At 38.7% G+C, this 16,114-nt stretch overlaps 1 protein-coding gene across 1 annotated transcript in view; it reads right to left on the minus strand.

Moving 5' to 3' along the window:
- Positions 1–6,716: 6,716 nt before the first annotated feature.
- RPA2 (replication protein A2) overlaps positions 6,717–16,114 on the minus strand; it is a 16,726-nt gene continuing 7,328 nt past the window's right edge. The window contains exons 5-9 of the mRNA XM_042780261.1: positions 15,379–15,453; positions 14,583–14,699; positions 8,587–8,697; positions 8,314–8,408; positions 6,717–6,801 (exon numbers count right to left, since the gene is read on the minus strand). Of these exons, the coding sequence (XP_042636195.1) occupies positions 6,717–6,801; positions 8,314–8,408; positions 8,587–8,697; positions 14,583–14,699; positions 15,379–15,453 (483 nt within the window). The remainder of the gene's footprint in view (positions 6,802–8,313; positions 8,409–8,586; positions 8,698–14,582; positions 14,700–15,378; positions 15,454–16,114) is intronic.

Raw genomic sequence — 16,114 nt, forward strand, 5'->3', positions numbered from 1 at the left:
GAAACCACTGAAACTATGCTGCCCTTCAGGTCTGGAATTGAACCCACACCTGTGGTTTCCAGCCAAACAAAATACAGGCATATGAGTTGAACATTTACCTCAGGTAGATACACTCTTTGGAGAGAACAATCATGGGAGAAAGAAGGGCTGCTTATGCACAGGGAGACAGCTCAGGGGGCAGGAGTCTGTGGAGGGATGGACACTGGGAGGTAACTATGGGGAGGATGTGGGAAGGGAGCTGTTGCATTGTGGTAAACTGTGGTCAGTGTCATGAGACAAAGTGTGTGAACTGCTGTATGGAAAGTGAATTTGCTCTGTAAATCTTCACCCAAATAACAATAAAAAATAAATGAATAAAAATTAAAAAAAGAATTTTACAGCATTGTGATCTGAGAAGATGCTTTGCAGTATTTCAGTGTTTTAAAATTTATTAAGGCTTGCTTTGTGGCCTAACATATGGTCCATCCTGAAAAATGTTCCACATGGACCAGAAAAGAATGTCTATTGTGCTGTTGTTGGGCAAAGTGCTCTGCAGATATCTATAAGGTCAAGTTGGTGGATTGTATTGTTTAGTTCTTCTGAGTCTTTGTTGAGTTTCTTTCCAGTTGTTCTATCTTTCATTAAAGTCTCCTACTATGATTGTGGAGTCATCTATTTGTCTTTTCAATTCTGTTAAAAGTGTGATTTGTGTTTTGGAGTTCTTTCATTAGGTATGTAGATATTTATTATGGTTATGTTCTCTTGTTCAATAGATCCTTTAATCATATAATGTCCTTCCTTGTCTCTTATGGTGGTTTTTGTCTTAGTCAATTTTATCAGAAACTAGTATTGCCACTCCTGCTCTTTTTTGACTGACATTTACTTGATACATCTTTTTCCAACTTTTGATTTTTAGTCTATTTTTGTCTTTGTCTCTGAGGTGTGTCTCTTGTAGATAGCATATTGATGGGTTATGTTTTCTTATCCAGTCTGCAACTCTCTGACTCTTGAGTGGTACATTTAATCCATTTACATTCAGTGTAATTATTAGCAAGTATGAATCTGTTATCATTTTTTTTTTGTTTTGTTTTTTGTGGTGATTTCTTTGTTCCATATAATTTTCTGTGCCATAGTCCTTCTGTTTATGAGTTATCATTTCCTTCATTGTTATTGTTTTAGTATTTGCTCAATATTTGTGCTTGTTTTCTTTTTCATTTTCTTTTTATGGTAATGCAGTATTGTGGATATACTGGTTGGTATTAACATCTGTTGTCTCTATCTTATGTGCACAATTCAGTGTCTTCCCTTTTCCTCATGTTATCATGGTGGTCACAGATTCTTTCTATACCATCTCTCCCCTTACCCATGTTAGCGTGTGGCTCCCAACTAGCCCAAAACCAACCCCACCTCTCTTTTTGGTTTGTGGTTGTTCTCATTTGCCAATTGATGTCTCTGGTTCCCTGTTTACAGTCTTTCAAGCTTATTTTACTTTGGATACTTCCATAACTGGGTTGGTTTCTGGGTTATGTCATCATGTGTGTTAATGGTTGGTTGTTGTTTGCTGTTGTTGATTCTCTGTCCAAAGGACTTCCTTTTGCATCTCTCGTAAGGTTGGTCTGTTTTAACAAATCTCCTTAATTTCTGCTATCTAGAAATATCCTTATTTCACCATCATATTTGAGGGATAATTTTGCTGGGTATACAATTCTTGGTTAGAAATTTTTTTCTTTCACGGTTTTATAGATATCATTCAATTGCCTTCTTGCCTGCATGGTTTCTGCCAAGAAATCCAGGCTTAGTCTTATTGGTTGCCCTTTGCAGGTAACTTTCATTTTCACTGTGCTCTCAGGATTCTTTTGTTTTTGGTTTTGATGAATTTGATGATGATATGTCTGGGTGATTTTCTTTTGGGCTCTGTCCTCTTTGGGGTTGACTGAACTTCTTGAATATTCTCTTCCAACAAATCTTTGACAATTTTCTTTGTGGTTTTATTTGTCTCTTCCTATTCTGGAATTCTGATTACATGTTGTTCTTGATGGTATCCCACATGAATCTTAGGCTTTCTTAGTTTTTTTTTGTTTTGATGTTTTCTGTGTGAGCCCTTACCAAAATACTACTATTTGTCTTCGATCTCACTAATTTGTTCTTCCACTGATTCAATCCTACTACTCTTTTGCCCATTCAACGTGTTATCTATATCTGAAATTTTCTTATTAATCTTCTGGATTTCTATCTGTAGATTTTCTATCATTTCTAATTTTTATTTATTTTTTGTCCTTCTGTTCTTATTTGTCTTCTGAAATGGTTCTAGGGGTTTGTGTTTTCCTCAATTTTGTCAGTGTTTTCCTTGATCTGTCTCTCAATCTGTTGTAAGTACCTAAATATAATTGTTTTGAATTCCTTATCAGGGAGTTTCAATACTGCTTCTTCCTCAGGGATGTTTTCTGGGTCTTTATCCTGGTTCCTTTCTTCAGTACTTTTTATCCTGCTTCTTTGTGTGGACTGTGATGGTCTGTTGTCTCCGAGATACTGTGACATCATTGTATTTATATTTAATCGATGATTGTATGTTGGTGTGATTCACCCAAAATTTTGTTTTGTTTTGATACATCTGAGTAAGCATGGTACTGTGCTCCTCTATTTGCTAGTTGGCAGCATTATGCACTTACCACCTGTTTCCTGGGGATGTGCTAGAGAATGAGAGTGGATGCACAGATCTCTGTTAGCTGTTTGTGAAGAGCAGTTAAGGGTGATTCAGACTCATACTGGCTGTCGTCTGTGTTGGCCAGTTGGTGCAGACGCAAGGTGGCCCCTCAGTAGGTGGGGATGCAGCAAGTGTGGGTATCATTGGGTCATATGGGCATGGTTGCTGCCTCCCACTTAGACAAAAACAACAATCAAGAAAACCACCAAAAAAGTGAAAACAAGAGGCCAAAAAAACACACACTGCATAGACACACAAGAATAATTGCCAAAAAGAAAAAAAAAAAAAAAGGAAATAAATGAGAAGAAATATAAAACAAATACTTTAAAAAGACAAAAGGAATATAAATAGAAAAGGAGAAAAAAAGCAGTATCTGGGGAGGGGGCAATAAGAGAAAAGAGCTATGGTAAAAGAATAATAAAGAAAAAGATCAGGAAAATGCAGAAATAAAAACAAGGGATAGGAAGAACCAAAGAAAGAAAAAAGATGGGAACCAAGAAAAGGGAAGAGAAAAAACCCAAAAAACTAGAACCCATGAGGGGAAAAAGAAAGAAAGAAAAAAAAAAAAAAAAGATAATTTAAAATTGAAAAACTAAAATATAGGGGGTTGGGAGACAGGGTATGTCACCTAGGCTCCGCCAGAACAGACTGGGATGAAATTCCTGCCAGTCCAGGTTGGTGAAGGTGTGGGATCCCACATTTCCATTCACCAAGAGGGTGTAGGGTATAAGAATAACAAGGGGAACAATGCAACCTTGCCAGTCGTCACCCTCCAGTGTGGTTGCCCATGCTGTCCTTGGCAAGCAGACCCTATTCTGAGGTAACTGGGATCTGAACACTGCCGCTTTAAATACACAAACTGGCTACACTACTTGTAAATATTCAAAATGGCTGCATCCTCTGGACAGCCCAAAGTCCACAGCTCAATTTGTCTCCTTCTTTGCTGTTTCCCTTTTTAGTCGTCAGCCACCAGTGCAGTTGTCCATGCAGTCCTTGGCAAGCAGGGCCAGTTTTTTGGTTACTGGCCTAGTTCCTACCACCACTTGTAAATATTCAAACTGGCTGTGCTGTCAGGATGGCTGATAGTCCACAGCTTCATGTGTGTCCTTAGTCACTGTTTTCATTCAGGTTTTCCTACTAAAACCAAACTTACTGCCGTGGAGTCAGATCAGACTCATAGCAACCTTTCCTTGGGTTTCCAAGGCAGGATCACTATGGAAGATTTCCCAACTTTCCTTCCAAGGAGTGGCTGGTGGGTTTGAACCGCCAGCCTTCTGGTTAGCAGCCAAATGCCTACTAGTTGGTATTTAATCCACTTCTGTATCCTTTCTCTTTCAAAGCCCAGGACTCCCAGATTATCTTCTCTATTTGTGTCAATTAGTTTCTCTTTTCTTTGTTGAAGAGGGTCTATGTAGCTTGTCTGTGTTCTGCCATCTTACTGGAAATCTCATTTCTTAAAGTGGGGGACTTTTGTTTCCTGGGCTGAGGCAGTCATGGAACTAAGTACCATGGTCAACAGAGGATGACAGACAAAAATTATTTCCAAGTCTCTAGCTGTGACACCCAAAGAAGGTTTTTCTGGATTGTAGCCATGGTACCTAGGTGTCCTCTGCCTGCTGACATCTCTGGACTGTCCAGATCCACTGTACTTCCCAGGCCTTCATACCCCAGCATAGAGCTTACCAGGTGACTAGTGAACAGCTAGTCCAGGCTGTTAGGCCAGTCCCCAGTACCTGACACCTCATCCTCATCTTCCCACTAGTACCATATCCTCCTCCAAAGAGATCAACTGACAGTGCATAAGAAGAGCCTATAAAAGAGAACAGTGCTCTGGGGACAAGCAATAAGCAAGAAAATGATAAAGGGAGATAGTTCCTCCTTGCATGGAACCCACAGGGGCCAGGCCTGTATGCAAAATGACAAGTTTTCACTCCCACCTATGCATTTATTCTTGGCATATATTGAGCAAAACAGTGAGCAAAGTGTGTGTGTGTGTGACCAGTTCCTACAAAAGGTCTTTCTGGATGGCCAATTGCTGTAGTGAGGAGAAAGGAAGCAAGTTCTTCATAGTGGAAAACTGGGCTTAAAAATACATTGGAAAACCACAACTATGAATGTTATCAGATCAATAGGCACTGCCAGGGAATGCACACCCCACTGGGCTGTGGGAAGGGTATTATAATTAAGTTAGGGATTCCTACTGAGCAGCCATCTCCAAAGTAAGGAGCACACACCCTTGGGGTACACAAGATGACCCACTGGGTGAGGGGGAGAGAATTACTAATACATCCCTTCATATTTAATCTTTTCTCACTGCTATTTAAAAATATTTCATAATGTACCCAATATACTAATATAGTAACAGTAATTACTACTAAAATAAATTAATATAAACTGAGGAATACATGCTCAAAAACTTTTTTTTTAAGTTTCACATTTCCTCTAGTTGTATTTTTAAAAACAAATCTAGTATTCCACATCAGATACAAATTCTTATTGGCCTTTCTCTACGTTAAACCCAATAATAAAGTACTAATTTTCCAAGGAGCCTCATTTCTCTCGTAGATACCTAAAGAAGGATCCTCCTCAGAGCAGGCTGGACCCATTACTAGGCTGTGACACTGGGTGGCTTCACACTGCTGCTGCTGCTGTTCCTAGTGCATCAAAGAATTTGCATTCCCTCAAATAGGCCAGGTAAAGGCAAGGGTTTGTACGGAAGTCTTATCAAGAATTAGATGACTTAAAAACTGATAATTCATCAATGAAACAAATGTTTATTGAGTATTTATGGGGTCAGCTTACTACTCAAGGAAACTAGTTTTCACTGAATTACTCAATGTACTGTTCCTGCTGTCTCAATAACTTATCAAGAGACCACTGTACACCTGACACCTCAAGGGACCAGACATGAACAAAATGCAAGCCCCTCTTGCTTAACAGAGCATAAACTCTATGAAGGATGGTGTTTCACTCCACTGACTGAGGAATGGCTTCGCCAACTTTCCTGCCAAGGCTCAGAAACCACATGATAACTTCTTTTTTTTAAAACCTGTTTCTAGCCACTGGCTTTTGAAAAAATAAAAAAAAGGAAATACTTGCAAATAAACCTATTGTTGACTGAGTTTTAAGTATTTCATAACTCCCTCAATAGAAACTGCTTTCAATGTACAGAAAATAAGTAATTGTTAGAAACCAGAGGTGGGTAGGTGGAGGCTTCTTCACATCTGCTAGATCTCATTTAGAAAGTTAAAAAAGAAATAGAATTCTCATTTGCATGTTAACTCACTAGCTTAGCCCAGAATTGGTTCTCTCACTCAAGGTGTCACTTTCTACAGTTGTCAAAAACATCTTTGAACTAGCTTCCTCCCCCACAACAGAGGTGATCAGGTTGGCCACAGAACAGACATAGGGCTCTGTAAAGTCTCTTCTTGAACTCAAATAGTACACAGTTCCATGATCACATACTGCTAAGGATTCGAGGTTGAGGTCCATTTTATAATACACTTATAAAAATGCTAGATACTTCAGACTTTATTTCAGTCAATCTTTAAGAAGTTTATGAAGAAATAACATTGTTCTCACTTAATTAAGAAATGGAGGTTCTCAGAACTTATGTAGCTTGCTCAAGATCTTACCTAGTAACAGGGACAGGAAGGATTCAAAGCCAGGTCTCAATATGCTACACTGCCTCAGATCATACAGTAATTACACTGCTTAAAAAGGAAAACGAGTATCTCCACAAGATACTGCGGTAAAAACTGTTTTATTAAACATATACATGCTCTTATTTAGTACAAAGCAAAGTTGTATTTCTTCCTTTTCTCTGCCCTGCTGGGCCATCACCCCAGAACCTCACATCCTTATCAACACGCTTTTGGCAGCAGTCTTTGCAAAAGGATGAAACTGACTATTCTATTTTTTTGAAGTTCAGAGGATGATGGGCGGTTGACAGACCAAATGAATGCACGGCTGGAAATAATAGACTGAAAACAGATCCAGCTAGAAAGTATTTTAGGTCCCCAATTAGAACCAGTTATTCTGCATCTGTAGACTTAAAATGGTCATCATCCACTGTGGAATAAATGTGTCCCTCATTGCTAAGAAAATCCACAGCTTGCCTAGAAAAGAAAGAAGAAATAACACGGGTTCATTTTCAGACCAATGGGAAGTAAACTGTCTTTTATATGGTCAAATATGTAAAATTTACTCACCTTCCCACTTTCTAACTTAGCTAAGAAGAATTCACAGCCATTTTGTCCACAGAAGGTTCTTACAGGAAGAAGTATCAGTAAAATTGCAAAACTGAGGTTTATCCATGAAGATATGGCTATTAAGACTACTTTGGATCCCTTGTCCCAAATTGTGTACAGGCAAGAATATAGGGTGTCATTTAAATACCAGTCTAAGCAAAGTGAAACAAAGACCCAAGGTTGTGATCCAGCTGGCCATAAATATACTATAATAGCTGTCTTTGTAAGTTTTCCCTCACTCTGTCCCCCACAGCAATGCTCTAGCTCCCCAGAGATAAAAAAGAAAGATCATTATGACAGCTTCATATGCTTCCAGGCCCTCAGTGTCAGTAACACAGTAACAAGAGTAACGGTTTCTAGAGTATCTACTATGTGCCAGGAATTCTGTACCCCATTATCACAGCACGTGAGATAAGAATTAACATCTTTGCTTTATAGGACAAGAAATAGAATCAGACCTGAGCATTTCTTTTCTATCTAAAATGAGCCTTAATGGCATAGTGGTTAAGTGTTCAGCTGCTAACCAAAAGGTCAGCAGTTCGAACCCACCAGCCACTCTGGGAGAAAGACGTGGCAGTCCGCTTCTGTAAAGATTTATAGCTTTCGAAACACTATGGGGCAGTTCTTTTCTGTTCTATGGGGTTGCTGAGTTGGAATCGACTCAATGGCAACAGGTTTTTTCAGTTTCTTTTTTATCTGGATGGTGGCACAGTACCTAAGGCATTTGACTGCTAACTAGAAGGCTGGCAGTTCAAACCCACCAGCCACTCCTCAGATGGCAGATTGGGCAATCTACTTCCACAGAGATACCACCTCAGAAACCCAAGGAGGGGTCGCTATGAGTCAGATCTGACTCGAAGGCAATGAGGTTTTTTTTTGAGAATAGCAATTGATATACCGTAACAAATAACCCTCATGAGGACCATAACAGTCTGTCTGATTAGTTCATTACACTGGAAATCAGGAGGGTGTTTGTATAACATACAATTAGGTCAAGAGTTAGAAGCTCTGAATGTCTAATGGCTTTAGGTACAGATGGCCCAGTGCACCCATCTCCGTAGTGGGGACAGTAATGCCAATAGGGCTCATCCGAAGTCCATAAGCTAAACTCATTTAGTTTATTCAAACTAAGTCCCAAAATTATACCCCCCAGTATATAATGGATATTCAAATATCTCTTGAATAAACAAATGAAGTGAGTGCTGGGATTCTTTTTTCTATTTTTCCAGGCCAACCCAATTCCTTTCTGACTGTTGATAAGGTTGCAGTTAACAGACAGTTGTTTTGTTTTTTTAAACTCACATCCCATCAGCAGGAATCTCTAGTGGGGAAAACAGGGTGCAGTTCTTGAGTCTTAGCTCACAAAAACCAAATACTCACTTGATTGAGGCTACATTCATATATTTGAGCTGTGTCTTGAGATCATTAAAGTTCAATCCTTCTGGTCTTGGGCAAGCTTTAATCAAACTCAGCACCTGCAGAGTCAAATCAAACAAAGATTCTAACAACTAGACAGGAACCAGTTTCACTCTGCAAAAAGGTTCATAGGAAAGAAAATGAGCTAGGTACTTCTTTCTTAGAATCATTGAGGAAACAATAAAATTTAGGACTGCCTGTGTTTTGTATTTCTGAAGCCGTTCAGATGGTGTTTACCTGGTGTTGGGCTACAGTGAGACCATTTGCTGGAATGAAGCTATTTGCACCAAAGTTCCCTGCTTCACTCATTCCTGGATTGCTGTTGATAGGTGCTCTCCCAGCTGAAGGCTAAATTTAAAAAGTTCAGAACATTAGCAAATCCACCAAGTTAAACATAGTATTTGCTATTTCAAACAGCTTATTAATAAGTAGCTTCCAAAAAACAATCTAAGCAAAGAGTTGGCCCATTAACAATTTTTTACATTGGAAGGGACATCTATCATCTAATGTGTATTTTCCATAGGAAGGTAAAATAACTCTTTTTAAGCACATAATACACCAAAGGGAGATAAAGGTGTCTCTGGCCTCCTTGTTCTCTTTGTGATGTGGGAGAGAATCCACAGGAAAAAATAGCACTGATCTTGTTAAAATATAAATTTTGATTGAGTATATCTGGAGTTGTTGTTGTTATTGTTATGTGACAAAGAGTTGGGTCTGACTCATAGCGACCCCTACTTGGGTTTCCGAGGCAGTATCACTACAAAAGTAGATTGCCCAACCTTTCTTCTGAGGAGTGGCTGGTGGATTTGAACCGCCAGCCTTCTGGTTAGCAGTATAATGCCTTAGGCACTACGCTACCATAACTCCTAAACCTGGAGTGGAAAGGCAAATTCTCAGCAGAGGGCTGAATCAGACTGAAGTGGTAAGAAGTCCTGCATAATTCACAATGTGTCACCATTCTATCTCTACCTATATTGTTTCATCACCATTAATTTAGACTCTCTGCCCCTTAAAGTTTTGATCTGGGCTTTAGATTAATTGTTGTCAGTTTACACTCACATAGATAATTTTTTATAATAGTGGTATGCTCAAGGCAAACATTCTTTATTAATTGGCCTAAACTGTTGTTTAGTTTAACAGTGGCTCTAAGGGATAGTTTCAGGTCAAGGTTTAAAGTTACTGTTGGGCATTAGGTTTGAGGTTCCCCAAATCTCAATGGATCCAGTAAGTCTGGTTTCTATGGGTTTGAAATTCTATTGTACACTTTTTCTCCTTTTGATCAGAAGCCATCTACTGACTGATGATATACTCCACTTACCTCTCAAACTATACTCAATATCTCTCATCAGCCTCTTCTGTCCCCCAAAAGGCTGATAGTTTCCCTAACATTTCATCCCAGACTTTTATCCCCATCTTTATTAACTTTATCTCCATCTATCTACTGGATATCTTCACTTGGGTATCTCACAGACACGTCAAAATAAAATTCATTGCTTTCCTTACTAAACCTGATTGTCCTCTATATTCTATTTCAATTAGTAAACCCAATTCTGCAGACCTTAGTCATATGGGATTCTCCATTTTCTCACCTTCCACAATCTGTCACCACAGCCTATTATTAATTTAACCTCCAGTTTAGTTCAAGTCAATCCTTAGCTCCTCTGGTCTGTGACTGGTAACTCAGCCTCTAGTCTTGCCTACTCCACTAAATCTTCTGGTATGGCTACCAGGTGTTAACCTCCTCTGATAATGTCACTCCGCTTTAAGCTTTCGATGCCTTCCTCTACCTGTGGTTAAAAAAATAGAAAACTCCTAATTCCAGCATTTACGATTTATCACAACTAGATTTCAAAATGTTTTAATCTTGACTACTTCTCAACACATTTGACTTCTCAGTTGCACTGGACTTCTTGCCATCCTCAGACATGCCTCTGACCTGAACATGTTGTTATCTGTCTGGCAGATGGTATCTAATAATTACTCTTCTCATCCTTCAAAGCCCAACTTAATCATCCCTGCCTTTGTAAAGCCTTCCCTGACACCCCCAAGTCAATTCAGTCATGGTCTTCAGTCACAGTTCTTACAGCACTTGGCCCATATCCTATCATTGCATTGTTTGCCCCAAAGGTCCTTTCAAATTTGCACAGTGCAGGGTAGATAGACAGTATATGCCCAGTCAATGTTTAATCTGTTGAACTGAATAAATAAGAATGACAGAGGACCAAGTATGTCCAGTGCCTGTGAAAGATCATGAGGAAAAAAGCCATCCAGTCAAGGAATTCAGTTATTCAGTCAACAAATGTTCATTAAATTGCTATTGCTTGAAGGAAGTAAAAGAACAAAAATTACAGTTCTTTGTTTTCAGGCTAGAAGCGTTCAGACTGATTGCTGGTGCAACAGCAGCTTTACATTTAATGATCCAGTAATGGTGAGGTGAATGTAGTTTTTCACCTAGTAACTTTGCTGAAATGACCTCACTCCCTGCTTTGAGTGGCCCCAACTCATGTCTATCTTTTAAGACTTGGTTTAGGCTTACCTCCTCCAGGGGGCTTTTCTTGTGACCAGGCCAGGATAGGAAATATTTCTGTGTTTGCCACGTAACAGTACTTAAGTGATCTGAACCCCAATACTTAATGAACACTCTTTAAGGATTACCCTGTTTAATCCTCAATATAACTGTCTATATTCACTTATTACTCTCTAACCTCCCATTCTCACTTTGAAACCATTTTTTATCATATAATATTTGGTCCATGTTATGAAATATAGCAATAAAAGAAATACCCTAAATTTTCCACATAATTCTATTCTCTTTAACCCATTCCCAACCTCCATGCCCAAGGCAATCTTTCTTTTGAAGATCTTCATATTTCCAATTGAATGGCTGACTTCATCATCTTACTTGCCTCTGAGGAAGCAATTGATCTCCACCCTCTCCTTCTGGAAGTATTTTCTTTCTAAGAATCATATCCTGGCTTTCCTCCTGTCTACGTGGCAACTTCTTACAACTTTCACTGGCTGCTATTCTGCTTCTGGACTTCTAAAGGTTGGTGTGTCCTAAGTTCAGTCCTCTAACCTTTTTAATTCCCAGTTATCTCATCCAAGACTTTATATATCACTGCACACTGAGGACTCCCAAAGTTTTATCTCTAGCCCTGATCTGAGTTCCTGTATTATATACTCAGTTCTCAATTTTGGTTTCTAACTTGCATAATGTATTTAAGTCTAAAACAGAATGCCAGGTTTCCCCTTCAAACCTGCTCCTTCATCTAGCTGCTCAAACCCCAAACCCAGGGAGTCAATCTTGAACCCTCCCTTTTTTTAAATTAATTTTATTTTTTGTGTTGTTGAGAATATACATAGCATATCATACACTAATTCAATAATTTCTACATATATAATTCAGTGACACTGAATTCATTCTTCAAGTTCCGCAACCACTCTTCTTTCCAAACTGTCCCTCCCTGAGAATCCTTTATCTTTATATCGTCTGTCTATTCCACTATAAGTCCCGCCAGATCTACTTTCAAGATATACTGGAATCTAACGACTTCTTACCCTATCTACTGCTACTATTCACCTGAATTGCTTCTGTTGCCCAATAGTACATTCTCCACACAGCAGCCAATGATCTTTTCAAAAGGTAAACCAGAGCACATCACTCCCTGGTCAAAACCTTCCAGGAAGCTTATCATCAATTCGAATAAAGTTCATCCTTACCATGGCCTACAAGGCCCTACATTATCTGGTACTGCTCCCTCACCCACTTCTTTGAGTGCTTCGTCATTCACTTAATTCCAGGCATTGTGACCTTGCTGGCGTCAGACATACTATGCTTGGTCCAGCCCATGGGTTTTACACATTCTTTTCCCCTTCTTACAATGCTCTTTGCCCAAGTATCTACACCGTTTATTCATTCATGTTCTTGTTCAAATGTCACCTCCTCAGAAAGCCCTTTCCTGACACCCTGTCCAATATTATGCCATTCTTTCCCCATCATTGCAGCCATTGTGTCAAATCTATCTTGTTGAGGGTCTTCCCTTTTTTCACTGACCTCTATTTTACCAACCATGATATCCTTTCTCCAGGGAATGGTCCTTTCTGACAATATGACCAAAGTAGGTGAGACAAAGACTGGCCATTCTCACTTCCAAGGAACATTCTGGATGCACTTCTTCCAGGAAAAATTTGTTCCTTCTTCTGGTGGTCCATGATCTTTTCAGTACTTTTTGCCAACACCACAATTCAAAGGCATCAGCTCTTCTGTCTTCCTTATTCATTGTCCAGCATTCACATGTCCATGAAGCAACTGAAAATGCTATGGCTTGGGTTAGGCACAACTTAGTCTTCAAAGTGACATCTTTGCTCAAGCCTTTAAAGAAGACTTTTGCAGCCGATTTGCCCAGCGCAATATGACGTCTGATTTCTTGATTGTTCCTTCCATGGGCATTGATTGTGAATCCAAGAAAAATTAAACCCCTGATAACTTCAATCTTCAATGGTGCTTATTGGTCCAGTTGTGAGGATTTTCATTTTATGTTGAGGTGTAATCCATACTGCAGACTGTGTACTCTTTAATCTTCATCGGTAAGTGTTTCAAGTCATCTTCACTTTCAGCAAGCAAGGTTGTAAAATCTGCGTATCGCAGGTTGTTAATGAGTCTTCCTCCAGTCATGATGCCATGTTCTTCACATAGTCCAGCTTCTCGGATTACCTGCTCAGCGTACAAATTGAATAAATGTGGTGAAAGGATACAACCCTGATGCACACCCTTCCTGATTTATACCATGCAATATCCCCTTGTTTTGTTTGAATGACAGCCTGTTTGTTGGTCTAGGTACAGGTTCCTCATGAGCATAATTAAGTATTCTGGAATTGCCATTCTTTGCAATGTTATCCATAATTTGTTATGATCCGTATAGTCAAATGCCTATGCATAATCAATAAAATACAAGTAAACATCTTTCTCGTATTCTTTGCTTTCAGCCAAGATCCATCTGACATTTGTAATGATATCCCTCATTCCATGACCTCTTCTGAATCAAGCTTGCATTTCTGGAAGCTCCTTGTCAATACACTGGTGCAACTGTTTTTGCATTATCTTCAGCAAAATTTTACTTGCATGTGATATTAATGGTATTGTTTGCTAATTTTCATATTCTGTTGGATCACCTTTCTTTGGAATGGGCAAAAATAATCTTTGCCAGTTGGTTGGCCAGGTGTCAGTCTTCCAAATTTCTTGGCATAAACAAGTAAGGGCTTCTAGCATTGCATCTGTTTGTTAAAACATCTAAAGGGGTATTCCTGGAGACTTGTTTTTCACCAATTCCTTCAGTGAAGCTTAGCCTTCTTCCTTCCTTCAATACCACTGGTTCTTGATCATATGTTACCTCCAGAAATACTAGTTGAACACTGACCAATTCTTTTTGGTATAGTGACTCTGTGTATTCCTTCCATTTTCTTTTGATGCTTCTGGCATCATTCAATATTTTGCCCATACAGTCCTTCAGTATTGCCAAGGTGAGGCTTGAATATAGTAGGCTCAATAAATATTGTTCAAATGAAGGAATCAATAAAGAAATTTATCTCCATACCCCCCAGAGCTTAACAAAGTGCTTACACAGAGTAGGATGCAAGAATACTCTTAATGGCTGGCTCATCATTCTCCAGTCTCCTACTGTAATCAATCCTTCACCCTGCCATCAGAACCATCTGAAGACTTTCTAACACTAGAAATAACAGACTCTGTGTGGTTCACAATTAACCTGCCAGATTGAATTCATACAACAGAAACTAATGTTATGGAATGGAAAAATTTCAGTATGAACCAAGAAATGTAATTTCAGAGACAAAATCATGGTGTATGATTTTTCAATCATGCCAATAGGTAGGAAGGAAAGCAACAAAATGTCCTAGTTTTCTTTTTCTTTTCCTCTTTCTCCTTTCTGAATATACCCTGAAATCCTGTAGCCAAGAGCTCATACTGTAATTGTGAAGGCTGTGGGATCTCGGCCAGTGGGATCATTTTAAGGATTTGCAATTCTGAAAAAAAGTAGTAGTGCTTCATCTGGAAGAAAATAAAATAGCTAAGTGCATGGAGAGAATGTTTTGGATAATGACTGATGCCTTTCTTCTGACTCAACACTCAATGTGTCAAGAAAATCAAAGATAGTGCACAAAAGCACTCTTCGTTCTTCTAGAAGAGAGCAAAATACTACAGTGAAGGTACTTACCTGGTTAAGAGTTTTGTTCAGCATCATGTGTGCATTGACTACTTCCAGAATATGTGTCGTGAACTCATTCATATCCTCCAGGGGCATAATTTTAAAGGCTACCAGGCTTTTTTTGTTCTATTAAAATAAAAGTGAAAAATGTGAATAACAGACAAACACATTTTTATCAATTTCAGGTCAAAACATGTGGCTCTCTTCTGGTAATGATATTTTGCCAATATGGAAAAAATGTATGTATGTAATAATTTTAACTCAGAGTTAATCCAAATATAGGTAATACAAACAGAACAAAAGAAAGAATACAGTTAAAAATGGGAGACTCAAACAAACAAAACCAGCTCAGAGATTTCAATGTCTTGTTCAAGGTTACACTACCAAGCAATCTACTCTCCTGACTTCAAATCCAGTGTCTTCCTTCTACACTGAATGGACTCTACATCTGGAAATTATAGACAAAGATACTGCTTTCTCTCTACCATTCTATTAGTGTTATGTTAAACTAAAAAAAAAAGGCAAAAACAGTTCTTTTACTTAAGTTTTAAGTAAATGCATGATGCAAATGTATTTTAACTGTCATTTTATTTGGGAGCTCTGGTAGCATAGTGGCTAAGGCACTTGACTGCTAACCAGATGGCTGGCGGTTCAAACCCACTAGCCACTCCCCAGGAGGAAGGTTGGGCAACCTACTTCTGTAGTGATACTGCCTCGGCAATCCAAAGAGGGGTCGCTATGGGTTGGATCCGACTCCACGGCAATGGTTGCCTTGCCTTTTGTTGTCATTTTATACTGACTTTACCTGAAAAGATCTCAGGTGGCCAGCCACTTTCACATACGTTTCTGGAGGAATGACAGTGTTTTCACCACTTGCATCCTAACAGATAAAAATACAAACATATTACTCAGTTTTTAGTGATGTTGGTAAAAGTTTCTTTAAAATTTCTAAAATATGTACAGAAAGAGAAATAAGTAGAAGAGCTAAAAGAAACCTCTAATACAGCACTAACTAGTGTGCTCTGCCTTTTTGGAATTTACTGTTTTGTAAAATTAGGAATTAGAATAAAAATATCTCTAAAGATAATTTTCAATTCCAAATATCTACTTTATGCACATCATAAAAACTCCTTCAGTGCTTTCAGGAACATATCTTTCTGGCAGATACATTTATTTGCACAATTTTAGGAATTTAAGGAAATAATTTAAAGAACATGCATTAAGGTTTAACTGTAAAACGAATCTGCTTTGTAAAATTTCATCCAAATCACAATAAAAAGTTAAAAAAAAAAAAAAGACTTAACTGTAATATTCATCATAGCATAGTTTAGAATACGAAAACATTTAAAATAACCTAAATATCTGCAAAAAGGGCAGGGAGGCCATATCTTCTGATCTCCTCCAACCCCACAAAGGCAAATATAATCACCATCAATAGCCCAAGGCCTATTACTGCAAGGCCAGACATGCTGTCTGCCTCCAGCCCCTCACCAACCGTTCCTCCCAAAGCACCCACCACCTCTCTCCTGCGTTCGATAATT

Source organism: Orycteropus afer, unplaced genomic scaffold (assembly GCF_000298275.1).
Source record: "Orycteropus afer afer isolate SDZICR_OR568_19922 unplaced genomic scaffold, OryAfe1.0 scaffold00031, whole genome shotgun sequence".
NCBI classification, from domain to species: Eukaryota; Metazoa; Chordata; class Mammalia; order Tubulidentata; family Orycteropodidae; genus Orycteropus; species Orycteropus afer.